Here is an 18,989-nt window from a genome sequence, read left to right on the forward strand (position 1 = left end):
TTTAAAGTAGTTACTTTTTCATATGCAGAGGACTTACAGTGTAAAAACATATTGCTCCCAGATTGTTTCTAATGAGCACCCATCACAATTAATGATTCTTCCATATTTGTATTGCTTTTAATGTACCACTAATGTCTTTGTGAAAATATTTACTGAGTTCTCCTAGCCGGAGTCAGACTATTAAAGAGGTTCTTTTTCCGTTGCCTAGAGTTGTATCTAAAGCTTCTTTTTTCATTCTGCTTTGGGGCTGGTAAGCAAAGTTCCAGTGCTGACTTTTGTTTATTGAAAGGGGTAGCTCACTCAAAAAAAAAAAACACGATCACGCTACTCATCAAATGGCCAACTTTTCATTTTAAGTTCCAGCATTGCATGTCATTTAATTGCCAAATAAAGCCATGGTAAAACTCAGTTTTAGTGTAAGATACATGGGACTGAGCTACACTAACTGCTGCAGCGTGTTTATCAGTAAATGGCATCCAAAGTTCTGTTACATCTTGCAGCTCACAGAATGTAACTGAGTTGATGGCACAAAAGCTGCACAATGCCTAACCAAGGATTTAGGGTGAACAGTGCACATTTAAAAGCAGGAAAATTCCAGGTAAGCTTGTGTTATATGCAGTGATTACATACCAAAGGCTGCAAGGGTCTCAGGCTGGTCATTTCACACCATTTGTGTGTAGAAAAATATAAGAAACTTTCTATAATATCAAAATACTTTAGAACAGCAATAATTTACATTTAAAGGGGTAGTTCACTTTCAGCTAACTTTTTAGCGTTACAGAATGTCTTTATTATAATCTTTTAACGGACCACCGTTAATTAATTGCCTTCATTTTTTGCATTTATCCAGCTTTCAAAAGGGGGTCACTGAACCTAGCATCCAACAACCTAGTGCTCTGCTGGGGCTACAATTTGATAGTTTCTGTTACACTTTACTAATCTTTTTTTTTTTATGCAGAGCCTCTTCACCTTTAAGTCTCTCGATCATTGATTAGTCGCTAGATTAAACTGGACACTAGAAATCCGATAGTTGCTGAAATTCCAAACTGGGTAACTGCTGAATAAAACTGCAGTTTGCAGGCTGGTGACTGAAGTGGAAAATGCAAAGTACTGTATATGGCAATAGCCTGTAACCACAAAATTGGGCAAAAGGGTAGAAGAATATGCTATAAAGTTATGCTTTAATTACATACAATGTATTGCCCAGATCCAGTAAATGATAGAGGTTGATAGAGGAAGATTTTATCTTTATTTGCCCAGTAAATGCTGAGCTGCTATGAATAAGAAAACCTGCACCATTACATTCCACCAATTGTTCTTACAACCCACTGCCAAGAATGCCATGCAGCTGCACAAAGGATTAGAAACACAGCAATGCACATGCAGGCAGCAGTAAGCTGTACTGGCCATTCGGGCTTACCATAAGTCTCTTGTCTACTCTCATCCCAAGTAGACTTTGTCTTCCTGGACGAGCTCTCTGCACAACAGCGGGAGAGAAGAAGAGGTAAGGGAACAGAAGATGCAGACAACATGGATAATGTTACAGCGCACAGAAAAAAAAAAAAAAAAAAAAACCACACACACAAATGCATCCAGATGCAGACCGTGCAAGAAGAGCAAACTGTGCCACCCAACAGGCAGACACAGCCGCAGCAACAAACAAAAAGAAATAGCCTATATATGTGCTTGTTTCTGCACTAATTAGACTGTGTGCTATTTATATGGGAGTAGTAAGTAAGCATCAAGGCACATTCCAAAGAATTTTTAAGCCAAGATTTTATTGCACATATCAAAAGTTACAGATTGGAACAAGTAAGTTTTGCTGGGGAGTTTGGACACCTACATATTTGTGCCTCATGCTGTCCCCCAGTCCAGCGGTACCTGTAGTTTGGGAATGGGACAGCACTACAGACACTGCACGGTTTCCTCTGGTCATTGAGGTCTGGTGGCAGTGTGGTCCTACTATAGGAAACTGTGCAGTAGGCCGATAACAATTTAAATTTCTACTGGAGCCTATGGAAGCATTTTGCCACCTCCTGCCTATTGTGACTAACAGGATTTTGTCTACCCGATCGAGATCTGGCCAATTTCAGGCCAGATGTCAGTCGAGGGTGCCCATACACGGAAAGATAAGCTGCCAAATTGGTCCATATATATTGGCCCATATATGGCCACCTTTAGCTATGTTGGAGTGTTGCCTTAGGTAACTAATGCTGGGGGGGGGGGGGGGGGGGGGGTGGGGGGAGGGCATCTTGGCTGCATTTTTAATCAGAAAAAAATTGGAGCCTTATCTCCCCCAGTAATACGGAAACCTTCCCATGGATTTTATAGAAAAGTGTCCGTAACACTTTGATTAATTACAAATTTATAATGTTACTTGTATATCCAAATGCAACTAAAAGCAGTATCTGCCTGTCCCTTTCTATTCTCTGCCCTGGTGGTAATGACTTTTGAATGTAGCAAAAGTCAGCTGATTAAAAGACTTTAAGGGGTTGTTCACCTTTAAAGGGGAAGGAAAGGCTAAGTCACTTGCCCGGGGCACCTGGGGCGATTCGCTTCCTCTTTCCGCCTCCCTTTCCCCTGGACTCAGAGTCCGGCGCATGCGCAGTAGAGTGAAAAAGCCGACTTCTCTGTTAAAGTTCGGCTTTTCACTCTACTGCGCATGTGCGCGCAGCGAAAGAGGAAGGAGGAAGCGATCGCTGCTACCCCGGGCTGGTGCTGTTTTCTCCATACAGGGGCACCAGCCCGGGGTAGAAGGTAAGCGATCTAAGTCACTTGGGGGTGCCTAACATTTTGGCACCCCCCTTTCCTTCTTCTTTAAAGGAGAAGGAAAGACTAAGTCACTTGGGGGTGCCAAAATGTACCCCCAAATCGGCTACCTTTTACCCCGGGCTGGTGTCCCTGTTCGGAGAGAATAGCACCTGCCCGGGGTAGCTGCGAGCGCTTCCTCCTTCCTGCTTCGCTCGCGTGAGCATGCGCAGTAGAGTGAATGAGCCGAACTTAAACTATAAAGTCGGCTTTTCACTCTACTGCGTATGCGACTGTCCCGGGAATTTGCCGGCAGTGCGAGTAGGAAGGAGGAAGCACTCACTACAGTTACCCCGGGCTGGTGCAATTTTCTCCGAACAGGGGCACCAGCCCGGGGTACAAGGTAAGCGATTAAAGTCACTTGGGGGTGCCTAACATTTTGGCACCCCCAAGTGACTTAGCCTTTCCTTGTCCGTTAAATTAACTTTTAGTATGTTATAGAATGGCCCGTTCTTAGCAACTTTTCAATTGGTCTTCATTTATGATTTGTTAAGGTTACTAAATTATTTGCCTTTTTCTTCCAACTCCTTTAAGCCGTCAAATGTGGGTCACTGACCCCAGAAGCCAAATCATTTATTGCTCTGTGAGGCTACAATTTTATTGTTATATTGTATTCCTTTTTATTTCTATTCAGGCCCTTTCCTATTTATATCCCAATGTCACACTCAGACCACTATTTGGTTGCTAAGGTAATTTGGACCCTAGCAACCAGATAGCTGCTAAAATTGCAAACTTGAGAGCTACTGAACAAAAAGCAAAATAATTCAAAAACCACACAAAAAATGAAGACCAATTGCAAATTGTTTCAGAATTGCTCTCTACACCATACTAAAAGTTAATTTTAAGGTGAACAACCCCTTCCAGGTACATTGTTTCAAAAGACATAATTGAAAAACAGTATGTCCCTTTCTGCTTTGTTGATTTGTAGATTGTAAGCTCTTTTGGGCAGGGCTCTCTTTACCTCTTGTATGGGTTATTGATTGCTTTTTATGTTACTCTGTATGTCCAACTTATTGTACAGCGCTGTGGAATATGTTGGCGCTTTGTAAATAAATGTTAATAATAATAATAATAATAATAATTACATTTACAAATCACTTTAAAACCAATAAAAACAATTCAATAAATGCATATTGGAAAGTTGCCTAGACTTTCATCCTATCACAGGGCAACATTTTATTTTGGATTTACACCCCCTTTAAGTTTCTGTACAAGAATGAAATAATTTGTATACATTTAAAATGGTCTCTGAATACATTTCAAGAACATTCAAGACAATATATTTGTTTTTTTAATGGACAAACACAATGAAAAGTCTGTTTTATTGTTTCTCTGTACAAAAAGCCTGGAGCAATAGATTCACAAAGTGAACTCAGAGGCAGTTTTCAGAAGAATGCACATTGGTGCATTACTCTTGCATACCATGAAAAATGCAGCATTAAGTGTTTAAAGGACAAGGAAAGGCAAACTCAATAGGGTGGGGGCTGTGCCAGTATGTTACGGTTTTACAAGGCTGGTACTTCTTTATGCAAAAAAATGCACCGGTCTGTGGAAGTCCCATGCCTTAGTCAGTTGTCCCTCAGCATGTTTACCTCACACAATAACATTTTCCAGATTTTGTGCATGTTCAAGTCTAAGTCTGTTCTAGAGAAAGGTTGCAGTGCAGTGCAGTGCAGAGGGCACCCCTCTGTGAATTCAATCTTAAAGTTATTTGTTGAGCTAAACAGGGAAACTGAGGCTACTCGATGCTCGCTTGGTCCTTGTAAGGTAGATAATTAGATTCCCAATGCTCAGGTAACATCTAGTACAATAAGATGTGCAACATTCACCTATCTGCCTTGAAAGGACCAAATATTGAATACATAACAAAACAGATAAAGTATGTTCAGCACAAGCGATCTTCACTGAACTTATGTAAAGCGATCTTCACTGAACTTATGTAAAACAAGGGGTACTGGCCTATTAAAAACATTGTGCTCAAACTGCCTGACAGCGTTTAGTGTACCATCACACTAAAAGGAAAGATGTTAGAAATGCAGTTGGTAAGTGGGAATGCAACCAGACATAAGTGCAAAAATGGAATATTCCCCGACGTGTATATTTGGTCAAAAGGTATTGCATTAAAATCCATAATGCAGTATGGTTTCTATTCTTGCCTGAATGGAGCATTCCCTCCCCCTCTTTCAAAGCCTTTTTTCACGTGGCAAAGCACCTCTATCCTAGTCTCCATGGCACAGGGCTGGATTTACAGATAAAGTTAAGGCAGCCATTGCCCTATCTAACACATAAAGATAAATTAGTAAAAACTAAACCAAAAGAACTTTCTCTGCATGTCACATTCTAAATATCTGTCTCTTTCCAGTTCTCATCCAGCCAAAACTTACATTCACAGGTTTGATAATCAGCTAGCTTCTGTTACACAGTCAGAATCAGCAGAGAATTGCAGAGAATTTGTCAAATAATGTTTTGATAAATGAATTTAAAAACACAGAATTAATTTTTCATCACTGTATATTGGAAAATTGCTTAGAATGGTATATACTTTCATCAGGCAAAATCCTTTGATATTAGTATGACACAGAGCACTAGAAGTAAGATGTGACAGAGGGGAAACAAATAACAGCTTGGAGAGAAGAAGAAATTCAGTTGGGGCAGTCCCTTGCAGATAAACTGTAGTTGATTTCTGTGTAAAATTTACCAGCCCTCCACCCTAAAGTTCATGATCTTATGTGACAGCGGGCACATCAAAGATGATGGAACTTTAAAGTAAAACGTATTTATTTTCTGTGTAACCTGGGCCTCACTGTGGACCTCTTTGCCTATCTAACTCTGTCTTCCCTATGTACCTTTAAAAATGTTCACAAACCTCTGTTTGTCCTATAGACAAAGAATAATCAAGACTCTGGACAAATAAGTTTTTTTTACCTTCTGCAATAGTCTCCACTGGAAATGCTATGAATCTGTGCTGTCCAACTTCTGTGGCACCGAGGGCCGGAATTTTTCCGGGCTCCGTGGTGGAGGGCCGATAATGGAAGCTAGTTTTGACCACTCCCTTTTTTAAAACCACACCCAGTTGAAACCACACCCATGTTATCGCATGACCATAGCCATATTAATGGTGGTAGTACAGCAAAAACCTGCCATACTCTGCCTTCCCTACCCTGCCTGCATGTGCCATACTCTGCCTTCCCTACCCTGCCTGTGTGTGCCATACTCTGCCTTCCCTACCCTGCCTGTGTGTGCCATACTCTGCCTTCCCTACCCTGCCTGTGTGTGCCATACTCTGCCTTCCCTACCCTGCCTGTGTGTGCCATACTCTGCCTTCCCTACCCTGCCTGTGTGTGCCATACTCTGCCTTCCCTACCCTGCCTGTGTGTGCCATACTCTGTCTGCCCTATGCTGCCTGTGTGTGCGATACTCTGCCTTCCCTACCCTGCCTGTGTGTATGGCACACACAGGCAGCATAGAGCAAGCAGAGTATAGCACACAGAGGCAGCCTACAGTGACACAATGCTGCCACTGCTCAATAACTATATATTAAAAAACTTTTAATTGCAGTACCACCTCAGTATATGTTCTTTTTATAGTGTGCAGGGTTTATTTTTGGGCTTCTACTGCTCCTACAGTCTGTCTGAGGTGTGACCAGGTGAACAATGTGGGTGATTACAGCCTGAGCCTGAGATGTGAACAATGCAGGGGATGAACAATGTAGGGATTAAAAGGTGTGAACAACACAGGGGATAACATTTTTAAACAATACAGGGGGTATACAGCCTGAATCTGAGGTGTTAACCATGCATGGGGGGCCAGTACTGGTACCCATTTAAAGCTTACACAAAGGTAAGTTATTAAAGCAGCAAGACAGGTGGGGGGCCACACAGAGGGGGGGCGGGCCGCCAGTTGGACAACACTGCTATGAATGATACATAATCACTGTAATGCACTGCAAAATATGTTGGCGCTTTATAAAGAATAAGTAATTAATTTAAACCAAAGCTTGATTCCTGAAATCATGCTAAATCATTCACCCACTAGTGTGGTAAAATGTGGCAAAACAATTCTAGTTTAAGCTGCGTAAACAAGGTTAAAAAAAATAAATAATAATATACAAAACAGAAACCCATTGATGTCCATGACAATTTCTTTTTGATTTAGTGAAGAATTCCTTCTTTTTTCAGTAACAGCAAGTCACATTTAAGGGGCATCAGTAACAAAGTTTACTACACTTCTTATCACCTATAGCTACCAATCAGAAGGTAGCGTTTGCTGGTCACCTGTGTGGGAGCAAGCTTCTTATTGGTTGCTATGGGTTACTGCTCTTGGGCAAAGTTATTGTCACATGTTCACAAATTATATACACATATATACACACACATTATATATGTATATATATATATATGTGTGTGTGTGTGCTCTGCAGCTGCCCCTGTGCACGGGATATCATATAAATATCAAAATAGAACAGCCAGGGTCTTTGTGTTTCAAAAAATCTCTCGTGTATTATAATTGCATGTACAACCGACGTTTCGGTCCCTTTTGGGACCTTTTTCAAGGTATATATATATATATATATATATATATATATATATATATATATATATATATATATATATATATTTATATATATACACACACACAAACAAACCGGATTCCAAAAAAGTTGGGACACTAAACAAACTGTGAATAAAAACTGAACGCAATGATGTGGAGGAGCCAACTTCTGATATTTTATTCAGAATAGAACCTAAATCACGGAACAAAAAAGTTTAAACTGAGAAAATGTACCATTTTAAGGGAAAAATATGTTGATTCAGAATTTCATGGTGTCAACAAATCCCAAAAAAGTAGGGACAAGGCCATTTTCACCACTGTGTGGCATCTCCCCTTCTTCTTACAACACTCAACAGACGTCTGGCGACCGAGGAGACCAGTTTCTCAAGTTTAGGAATAGGAATGCTCTCCCATTCTTGTCTAATACAGGCCTCTAACTGTTCAATCGTCTTGGGCCTTCTTTGTCGCACCTTCCTCTTTATGATGTGCCAAATGTTCTCTATAGGTGAAAGATCTGGAATGCAGACTGGCCATTTCAGTACCCGGATCCTTCTCCTACGCAGCCATGATGTTGTGATTGATGCAGAATGTGGTCTGGCATTATCTTGTTGAAAAATGCAGGGTCTTCCCTGAAAGAGATGACGTCTGGATGGGAGCATATGTTGTTCTAGAACCTGAATATATTTTTCTGGATTGATGCTGCCTTTCCAGGCACTCATGCAACCCCATACCATCAGAGATGCAGGCTTCTGAACTGAGCGTTGATAACAACTTGGGTTGTCCTTGTCCTCTTTGGTCCGGATGACATGGCGTCCCAGATTTCCAAAAAGAACTTCGAATCGTGACTCGTCTGACCATAGAACAGTCTTCCATTTTGCCACACTCCATTTTAAATGATCCCTGGCCCAGTGAACTTATTTGATATTTAAATACCTTCTTACTCATTATATTTTAAATACTGGCCTAAGTAAGTCCATCTACTCACCACAAATAGGCCAGACTGCACTTAGTTTGAGAACTTTGATACTTAAATTCCTTGTAAATGGGAAACTTAATAATGCCTGGCCTAAGGGCAATGGCAAAGACATTTTATCTCCCAAAGTTTGCCTAGGAAAAATAAATTGTCTAAAACTGTGTCTTATTATTAATCACAGTGATATTTCCCAAATAAGCAATTAGCCTCTGAAACTACAAAGATCTATTTTTGTTTAACTGTTGCTTGTGTGTAATTATCCCAGGATCTCCCAAAACCTACAAGAAGCAGAAAACCGTAAGTATCTTACTAAGACCCTTCTCTTGTGAAAAACAACTCTATATATTGTTTCTGCTTGTGTGTACACATCAAGTTTAACCAGTAGTTGAATTGTTCATTTATGCATTTCAGCCAATGCAAAGGTGATTAAACTTACTTTTTTGCAATTTACATTCAATTTCTAATTTAAGTAGTAGCTTTAAACTGCCAATACCAGGCTTTTACTTAGCACTCTTTGAAGGTCAGAGCATCAGCAACCCGTCTATGTACAGCCAGTTAACACTTGGTTTGCTGAATCTCTGACATTTAGAGAGACAGGTGTTGAGCCAAAAGCTTTGTATTAGACATGTACAATTGCTAATATTTAAAAAAAAAACACTAAACAGATACAACTGAATTTCAGGTCACAGTGCTTAAAGAAGCATTCTGAGTCCGTCTACGTTCATTTATTGTATGGGTTTAAAGCCCCTTTTAAAAACTGGTACCAAAGAAAGAATTTTTTTTAACCAGAAGACACAAGAGGTTTAGTTGATAAAAAGAGAAGATAACCTACCTGTGGCATCAAAGTCATGGGATGAGCTAACACTCCTTTCAACTTTCTGCTTTTTGTCTGTAGAAGACTCTCTATAAAGTATGCTTCCGTGCCTGAAAACAACCCAGTTTGTATAAATAAACCTTGAAATTTAATTTATCATTTGCAGGTAACATATACTTGTGTTTTTTTTACAACATATCCCCAATATCCAAATTTGAGGACCACATATGGTGATTTGTGCTCCTCGTAGAATGGGCCTTCACAGGCCACACTGTATAGTACAGTCAATGTACAGGTATGGGATCCCTTATCTGGAAACCGGTTATCCAGAATTACGGAAAGGCCATTTCCCATAGACTCCATTATAAGCAAATAATTCTAATTTTTAAAAATTATTTCCTTTTTCTCTGTTTTAATAAAACAGTACCTTGTGCTTGATCCTAACAGATATAATTAATCCTTATTGGAGACAAAATAATCCGAATGAGTTTATTTAATATTAAAAAGTTTTTCTTATCAGACTTAAGTTATGGAGATCCAAATTACAGAAAGATCCCTCATCTGGAAAACCCCAGGTCCTGAGCATTCTGGATAACAGGTCCCAAACCTGTACAGGTATAGGACCTATTATCCAGAATGCTCGGGACCAAGGGTATTCCGGATAAGGGGTCTTTTCGTAATTTGGATCTCCATACCTTAAGTCTACTAAAAGATCAATAAACCATTAATTAAACCCAACAGGATTGTTTTGCATCCAATAAGGATTCTTTATATTTTAGCTGGAATCAAGTACAAGGTACTGTTTTATTACTACAGAGAAAAAGGAAATCGGTTTTAAAATTCTGAATTATTTGGTTAAAATGGAGTCTATGGGAGACAAGCTTTCTGGATAATGGGTTTCCGGATAAGGGGTCCGATACCTGTACTAGATTAAGTAATTAAAAGCAATACTAAACAGACACAAATATTAGCCTTTGTACTCAGCATGAAACAATACTGGAAGCTGTACATAAGTGCATTTATGGGCACATTAATAAGTGCATTCCATGCAGCTGTCAGACCATTATGGTCTTTCAAGGAATGCTCCCTATCACTTCTGTTCATATCTACACTGTGCCATTGGCAAAACAAACCAAAAAAATTTTTTTTTTTTTTTTTGCAGTCCCCTGGAGAATGTAAAATTGAGGTTTGATTGTATATTGTTTTACCACTTCTACTTATTATAGAGACCATGACAAATGTAAATGTTTACCTTTATCATATAGATTTTTGTAATTTGTCTAAATTTTGAGCTTTTAGTTCTTTGCTTGTGGTCATTTTTTTACCATTTACCAGTCTGGTTTACTGAAATGATTCCTTCCCCAAAACTTTAAAGGGGTTATTAACTTATATTACACTCTACATCATACTAAAAGTTAGCTTAAGGGTGTTAAGCTAACTTTTAGTATGATATATAGAGTAATATTTTAAAGGGGACCTGTCACCCTAAGATATAATTTGAAATTATTTTCTATTGTGTTTGTTAAGCAAAATAAACTTCACTTACATTATATAATTAATATAAATCTCATTTCCTTCCGTCCTGGAATTACACAATCACATCAAATAGGAAGGTGCCATTTTGTGGACACTGTTATTAAGGCAAGCTTTGTATCACCACAAAATGTGCCAGAATGGGGGACCTGATGCCCAGGCCCATGCACTGGCTGCACGATTAGATGGCTACGAGGGAGGGGGAAAGAGAGAGCTGACTTGAAAGTTAAAGTACTTGTCTACCCCGCCTCTATGCCCAAGGCATAGAGGCGGGGCAGGCAATATATGATTGACAGCTGGGATATTTAAATGCCTTTATAATGGGCTCAGATGTGTTAATATAAAAATGAATTTGGGTTTCTTTTTTAATTTGAAAAGGACTTTTATTATACAGCTTTTTATGTCTGGGTGACAGGTCCACTTTAAGACAATTTGCAATTGGTCTTCATTTTTAATTATTTGTGGGGAGTAGTTTGCATGAGAGACTCGTATAGGAGAGGACCTGAATAGGGAAATAAGTAATAAAAAAGTAACAACAACAATACAATTGTAGCCTCACAAAGTAATCGCTTTAGGCTGCTGGGGTGACCCCTATTTGAAAAGAGTCAGAAGAAGATGGAAAAATTCAAATACTATAAGAAATAAAGAACGAAGACCAATTAGAAGTGGCTAAGAACTGGCCATTATATAACATACTAAAAGTTAACTAAAAGGAGAACTAAAGTCTAAAAAAAGACTATGGCTAGAAATATTTAGCTATGTGTTTTGAGCCCTTGTACCAGCCCAAAGCCACCAAAGCTCCATAGAAATAAAGCCCCATGCCCCTGAAGATGCTCACAGTACCTCTCCATCTTTTTGCCTCTCCCAAGTACTGCACATGCCCAGTCTGCTCTTGGCTTATGTCAGTGACCTGAGCTTAGAGATCGACTCACAATATTCTACTTTCCCCTGCCTGCTACCTGGTCACCTGCCTGCTACCTGGTCACTATTAAACATGCAAACAAGCCAACCAATCAGAGTCCTGTCTGGCTGCTAAATCCTTATTGTGTGACTTTTCTTTCCACCTTGTAATGATTCCAAATACTGAGCTGTGTTACAAATAAAAGTTACAAAGGTTGCAAACATAGGCAGAAGTTGTGACAAAAGTTTTAATCACTTTGCTGTTACAAAACAGTCTATCTGGGAATAAATGTTCCCATTGTAAACGTTTTTCTGTATGTAAGGCTGATGTCAGATGAGGCGTAGGGCGGATATTTTCAGCAAGCGGAAAAATGCTTGCCGAGAATTTCGCCCTACGCCTCCTACTTGTGCCTGCACCCGAATGAATGGAATACACTCGGGTGCAGGCACATGTAGCGGAAATACGCATAAAAACTCAAGCGTTTGAAAGTCTTGCGTTTTTATGTGTATTTCGGCTACATGTGCCTGCACCCGAGCGTATTCCATTCATTCGGGTGCAGGTACATGCAGGAGGCGTAGGGCTGTATTTTCAGCAAGCGCTTTTCCGCTTGCCGAAAATATCCGTCCTACGCCTCGTCTGGCATTAGCCTAATACAGTGACTTGTATATGCACCTTACACCCTCCCCCATCAAGTTCAACCCAGCACACACAACCTATACACTTGCATACATAAACTATATATATATACAACTACTAATACAATCTGTAGATATTAGTATCACAATAGCCTTGGATAGTATGCTTGTTCAAGAACTCATCCAGGTCCCTCTTAAAGACATTAACAGAATTTGCCATTACCACATTACTAGGAAGGGCATTCCACAACCTCACTGCCCTCACCCTGAAAAACCACCTACCCTGCTTCAAATGGAAGCTCCGTTCCTCTAATCTAAGGTGTGGCCTCTGGTGCGTTGATCGTTTTTATGGGGAAAAAAAAGAACACCCCCTATCTGCCTATAATCCCCTCTAATGTACTTGTACAGAGTAATCATGTCCCCTCACAAGCTCCTCTTTTCCAGAGAAAACAATCCCAAACGTGACAGTCTAACCTCATAGCTTAAATCTTCCATCCCCTTTACCAGTTTAGTTGCACGCCTCTGCACTCTCTCCAGCTTATTAATATCTTTCTTAAGGACTGGAGCCCAAAACTGCACTGCATACTCAAGGTGAGGCCTTACCAGAGACCTATAAAGAGGCAAAATTATGTTATCATCCCTTGAGTCAATGGCCTTTTTTTTTTTATACAAGACAGCACTTTATTTGCTTTAGTAGCCACAGAATGACACTGCCTGGAATTAGACAACTTGTTATCTACAAAAACCCCTAGATCCTTCTCCATTAAGGATACCCCCAACAAACTACCATTCAGTACATAGTTCGCGTTTATATTTTTTCTACCAAAGTGCATAACTTTGCACTTGTCCACATTGAACCTCATTTTCCAGTTTGCTGCCCAGTGTTCCAATTTTGTCAAATCGTTTTGCAAAGCAGCAGCATCCTGCATGGAACTTATAGTTTTGAACAATTCAGTATCAGCAGCAAAAGTAGAAACAGTACTTTCTATGCCCACCTCTGGGTCATTAATAAACAAGTTAAAAAGCAAAGGACCAAGGACTGACCCCTGCGGTACTCCTTTAACCACACTGGCCCAATTAGAAAATGTTCCATTTACCACCACTCTTTGTAATCTATCCTTGAGCCAGTTCTCTATCCAATTACAAATGTTATGTTCCAGTGCCAATATTCCTCAATTTGATCATTAACCCTGTGAGGTACTGTATCAAACACTTTAGCAAAGTCCAAGTAGATGACATCAACTGCCATTCCAGCATCGATGTTCCTGCTCACCTCCTCATAAAAGGCGACTAAATTAGTCTGGCAAGATCTGTTACGCATAAAACCATGCTGGCAAAAACTAATAGTATTGTGAACTGCAATGTATTCAAGTACCCTATCCCTTATTACCCCTTCCAAAATCTTTCCTACTACTGATGTCAGACTAACAGGCCTATAGTTTTCAGGCTGAGAACGGGATCCCTTTTTAAATAACGACACCACATTAGCAATTCGCCAGTCTCTCGGCACCATGCCAGACCTCAACGAATCCTGAAAAATTAAGTGAAGAGGCTTGGCAATCACAGCGTTCAGCTCATTAAGGCAATCACAGCACTAAGCCCTGGGATGAATCCCATCCGGTCCTGGACCTTTGTTTACCTTTATATGTTCAAGTCTCTTTAGAATTTCCTCCTGAGTGACCCATAAGTCAGCAGCTAAATTACTAGAACTGGGCATATTAAAAGGGAAGCCTTCATTAGCTGGCTCGTCAGATGTATAGACAGATGAAAAATAAGATCAAAATTTCTGCTTTTTCCCAGTTCTCATCAACCAACTTAACCCCCCTTGATAATAAGGTTCCCACCCCTACTTGCTTCATTTTTTTTTTACTATTCACATAATTAAAAAATAATTTGGGATTCTTTTTACTCATAGCTGCACTGTTGTGTATACTTGCAAAGCAATGTTTTAAACATGTTCCATTTTCCTTCTGTGTCTAACCCTATGAAAAGCCTTTCCCAGTTGACACATTGCAGAGATGCCCTTATACTAATACCATACTATACTAAGTATTTCAGTTAATCCCTTATAGAGCTGTCTCTGCAGCATTATCTCAAAGGAGACCATGTTGCTATCTCTGGTCCCTAAATGCTCACCCGCACAAATGTTAGAGATGAGTTCAGTATTATTAGATATAACCAGGTCCAAAATAGAGTCATTTCTAGTAGGTTCTTGAACCGCCTGAAATAAAAAGTTGTCATTTAGCATATTTACAAACCTATTAGCTTTTTCTGACTTGGCCACCCCATTACTCCAGTCAATGTCCGGATAATTAAAGTCCACCATAATAACAACTTGACCCAGTTATGAAGCCTCCTCCATTTGCAACAGTAGCTGGGTCTCATCCCCGTCATCTATCTTCAGCCCTACTTAAATTTCTAACGAAAGAGATACAATGTTTTCATTGGTAATGTCTTTACTACATGGCTTTAAATCTGACTTTACATAAAGACAAACCCCTCCACCCTTTTTAATCCCTCTGTTCCTCCTAAAAAGCCCAGTTGCATTTTTCATCCCACCAGGTCTCAGTGATACCAATTACTGTATATACTCGAGTATAAGCCTAGTTTTTCAGCACCCAAAATGTGCTGAAAAAGTCACCCTCGCCTTATACTCGAGTTGGGTGCCATGAGTCCCTCTAGACTAGCACCCTCTCTCCCTTGCGCGCAAATTAGGCCACCTGCAACCAGACCCTCCAGTGCCCTGGCCAAGGCTCCCACTAGCAATACTTATTTCCCCTTACATCTCCTCCGAGACCGGGTCTGCTGCCAGTTTGCCAATGTGCAATGAGCGTGGAGTAGTACTCATATTGTTTTTGTTGATCCTCTTTTCCGCTTACAGAGCTAGTTTACCGTTTCTTTTTTAAATAAATATTGAAAAACATATACCCCACTGATGCCTCAATTAATGTAATTTTATTGGTATTTATTTTGATTATTAAAACTTAGCAGTAGCTGCTGCATTTCCCACCCTAGGCTTATACTCGAGTAAATACGTTTTTCCAGTTTTCTTAAGTAAAATTAGGTACCTCGGCTTATATTCGGATCGGCTTATACTCGAGTATATACGGTAAATCATAATTTTCCATACATGCAACATTATTAGCTTTAGCACTGGAGTTGTTTTTTGTGTTTAATATATATATATATATATATATATATATATATATATATATATATATATATATATATATATATATATATATATATATATACACACAACCACACAACAGACCAATAACAAAGTGTTTATGAAGTCAGTCGCATGTGCATTACACATGGGGAGAGGCCAAACTGTGAACCTCTGCACAAACACTGTTCCTTCCCAGACATGCTGATTTGCATATACAAAGTGACTGCCACTAAGTTCAGTGTTTGTGCTCTCACTATTATTAACAGGCTGTGTATGGACCTCCAGTCTGCTCAGCTGACCTTAGCTTTGGTCAGTGTAATTTAAGCGTCAGAGAAAGTTGTTTGTAGAAGGATAGAATTCAGAATGTGTTTTGGTTAGAAAAAGCCACAATTATCTTCTGAACGGATATTTTGGGGGATGGAGATATGATAATATTTGGGAGTCTGTTGTCAACAAGTTATGTCTAAATACTATGCTAAAGCTTGTTTTTATTAATATCTTGTAATAAGATGTGTATAATAGGGCAGCACTAGTTTATATGTACCTGTACCCATGATACACCTGTGTCTCTGTACCAATGGGATAATTTGGCCAGTAAAGCACTTAGTAAAGATTCACATTTTTCAAAACAACCGGAGTGCTGCTGTTTTCTTCATTTTTGAATTTATCTGCCCGGGCAGTGGGTACAGCGTGCACCTGGGGCTGCAAGAAGCTATTTTCACTGTGTAAGCACATGTTAACTGATTCTATTAGTTTATATGTACCTGTACCCATGATACACCTGTGTCTCTGTACCAATGGGATAATTTGGCCAGTATCAGTTGTGGATTATTTTTTAGGATCCACCTAGTTCTCTATGGAGGTTGAAGAAAAAATTATATACACAAGAGAACTGACCAATGAGAATGCTAATTAGTTTCCTAGCACTATATCAGCCATTTTGATATTATCTTACATATAGAGATAATTACATCATATTGAGCTTTATTATGTTACACAGGAATCAGACATGGGGATAAAGGGTCAGACTTGTTCAGTGCTGGTAAACTGTGCTTAATGCTTCCAAATCAAATTGAAGGAACAAAGAACAACATTTACACAGCTCAGCTGGGATTCTCATTGGATGATTATTTTGCATATTTATGCAGCCACTTACTCTGGAGAGCTGGGAAAAATTTTACTAAACAATGCAAAAAAACTCTAAAACCCATATTACATTACATGGCAACACAGGAACCAGTGCAACAAATAGGTATATAAATAAATAGCATTTTAGCAGAATTCTGCTTTATGGTGCTCTCCTCTATATTTGAACAGGAACCAGTGCAGTCTGCATATTATGATTCTAATTATTAATCAGTTTCTATGGCAGATATTACCTGACGTGCTGTTTTGATAATATACTACGTTCCCTAAACTCAGCCTCCCAAAAGCAGCCCAGAGCCCACTGAGCATGTGCAAGCCCAAAATCTTACAAAAGATGGTCTAACAAAGTAACAAGATGGCGGCCCCCTCTGGACAACTTTGAAAGCATAACTTATTACTTTAATTAGGCTTCTCAACCTCTGGGCTTAGTTTATAATCTTTATATTTATGTTCAGTATACAAAATAAAGCATTTGTAACGATTCTCGATTTTAGACTTTAGTTCTCCTTTAAAGAGGATGTAAAGGCAATAATAAAATTGCACTCATTGCTTCTCCACCTAAAAAGAAGCATATTTGCAGTATATTTTGGTTAGAAAATCTGTACCGTTTGTTTAAAATTAACTATCTTACGCAGCTCAGTTCACCACTCGTCTGCTTACCCTCTGGAAGCGGCTTGCAGAAATCCACTGACAACTCGCCAGTCAGAGTAGTTAGTAACGATCAGCGCTGCTACACATTGCAAGTGGCAGGAAAACAGAGCGAGGTTGTTTGTTACTGAGCTTAGCCTCCATGATAAGCAAAAACATGAAATAATGCCACTATGCTTCCCTGCCCTTTGGAATGCAGAGCAGGGCTGATTTATTCTCACTACTCCGGGCGGGCTGGCTGGCTGACTGGCTGGGCGTCAAGGGATTTCTGTAAATTGATTCTAGAGGGAGAGCAGATGAGTGGTGAATTACGTTGCAGATGATTGTTCATTTTAAAGAAACGGTACAAATTTTCTAACAAAAGTATATTGCAAATCTTTTTCTTTTTAGGTGGAGAAGCATTAAGTGCAATATTATTTTTGCCTTTACATCCCCTTTAAAGGTAAACCACCACTTTAATAGAAAGTCTACAAAGTTCGCTATTATGTGGTCATGACAAATGACCTTTCTTGATTTCAGAATCTGAAGATTCTCAAAAAAATGTAGAAGTGACTAGTAACTGGGTTGCAGGTCTAGATCACTCCTCCCTGGAGAGTCCTCTCCATTTCCAGATGAAGGACAAAGACTTATGCTTCTAGTTGCAATGGCATATCCTGCAAAAGCATATACTGGGCAAGGAGGATTTATCCAAAGCTTTAAAGGAAGACCAAGATATACTAGGCTAGTAGGGTGAAATGATGCTCATCTTGTTAAAATGAGTGTTAAAATTTCATTAAAAATACAAGTAGTAAGGGGCGTGGCCTGGACGTGGTGATGAGCGGACGTGAGTGAAGAGAGCTCCGTGCACAGAGCTATTCTTTTCGCTAGCAGACGGGCAAAACAGCTAGATAAAAAACATGGGCAAATCCAAGAGGGGTCGCAAAAGCCCAGAGACACAGGAAATACCCCAAAAATCGCACTTAACTAAGTATTTCCAACGCCGCTCGGTATCTTGCTCAGATGTGCAGACCGAAGCGCGCGAACAGGCGCCATCTTGGAACTCCCCAACGCGCAGTACCGACACTAGGACTGCATCGGAGGAGGAAAAAGAAAACTCAGACCCGATGGAAGAATGCGAAACCACGGCGAGTATACCGCTTTCAATTAACGCACCTCTTATAACACAACCCGCGGCATCGCCACAATGGGACTCTGGGGAGGAATGGCAACCGGTAACCACCCCACACACCACCCCAATATCAGGGGAATCAGAGACACGAGTCGATACTCAAACTGCGCTTACTGATCATAATGTGCCTAACCCAATGCGTGTAAGCTCACGAGAGGCCTCTCAAACAGCAAGGAAAGAGGGCCCAACTAACTCCCAGCTCGATGGTAATGACAGACCACAATCTGGGCCTATGCACTCGCCCGCTAAACAACACGCGGCCTCAGTACTAGACGCAGAACTAAGAGCACACATTCTCTCTCTGCCCCCACGCCAAGATATCGAAACGCTGGTCCATAAGACAGAAACGACTTTAAAAACAGAAATCAGCCTACTACACACAAAGCTATTAGAGATAACAGAAAAATATACACAACTGGAAAAAGCGGTAAACATTAACACAGTTAATATCTCTAAGGCGGACAAGACTATTGCGCAATATGAAGCACGCTTTCTACACCTACAAAACCTCCTGGACGATCAGGAAAATCGTTCCAGGAGAAACAATATCAGGATTAAAGGACTCACAGAAACCATAACTCAACAAGAACTCACCAGCACAGTCATCAAGCTATTCAATTTGCTTTTAGGTAAGCACCCT

General features: G+C 39.9%; 1 protein-coding gene across 7 annotated transcripts in view; it reads right to left on the bottom strand.

Moving 5' to 3' along the window:
* The window catches only part of arhgef12 (Rho guanine nucleotide exchange factor 12), a 105,854-nt gene that overhangs the window by 53,349 nt on the left and 33,516 nt on the right, over positions 1 to 18,989 (bottom strand). For 4 of the 7 annotated variants that reach the window (XM_031905187.1, XM_031905185.1, XM_031905186.1 and 1 more), the window contains exons 3-4: positions 9,165 to 9,256; positions 1,421 to 1,477 (exon numbers count right to left, since the gene is read on the bottom strand). In XM_031905187.1, the coding sequence (XP_031761047.1) occupies positions 1,421 to 1,477; positions 9,165 to 9,256 (149 nt within the window). 7 annotated transcript variants of the gene reach the window in all.

Source organism: Xenopus tropicalis, chromosome 7 (assembly GCF_000004195.4).
Source record: "Xenopus tropicalis strain Nigerian chromosome 7, UCB_Xtro_10.0, whole genome shotgun sequence".
Classification (NCBI taxonomy): domain Eukaryota; kingdom Metazoa; phylum Chordata; class Amphibia; order Anura; family Pipidae; genus Xenopus; species Xenopus tropicalis.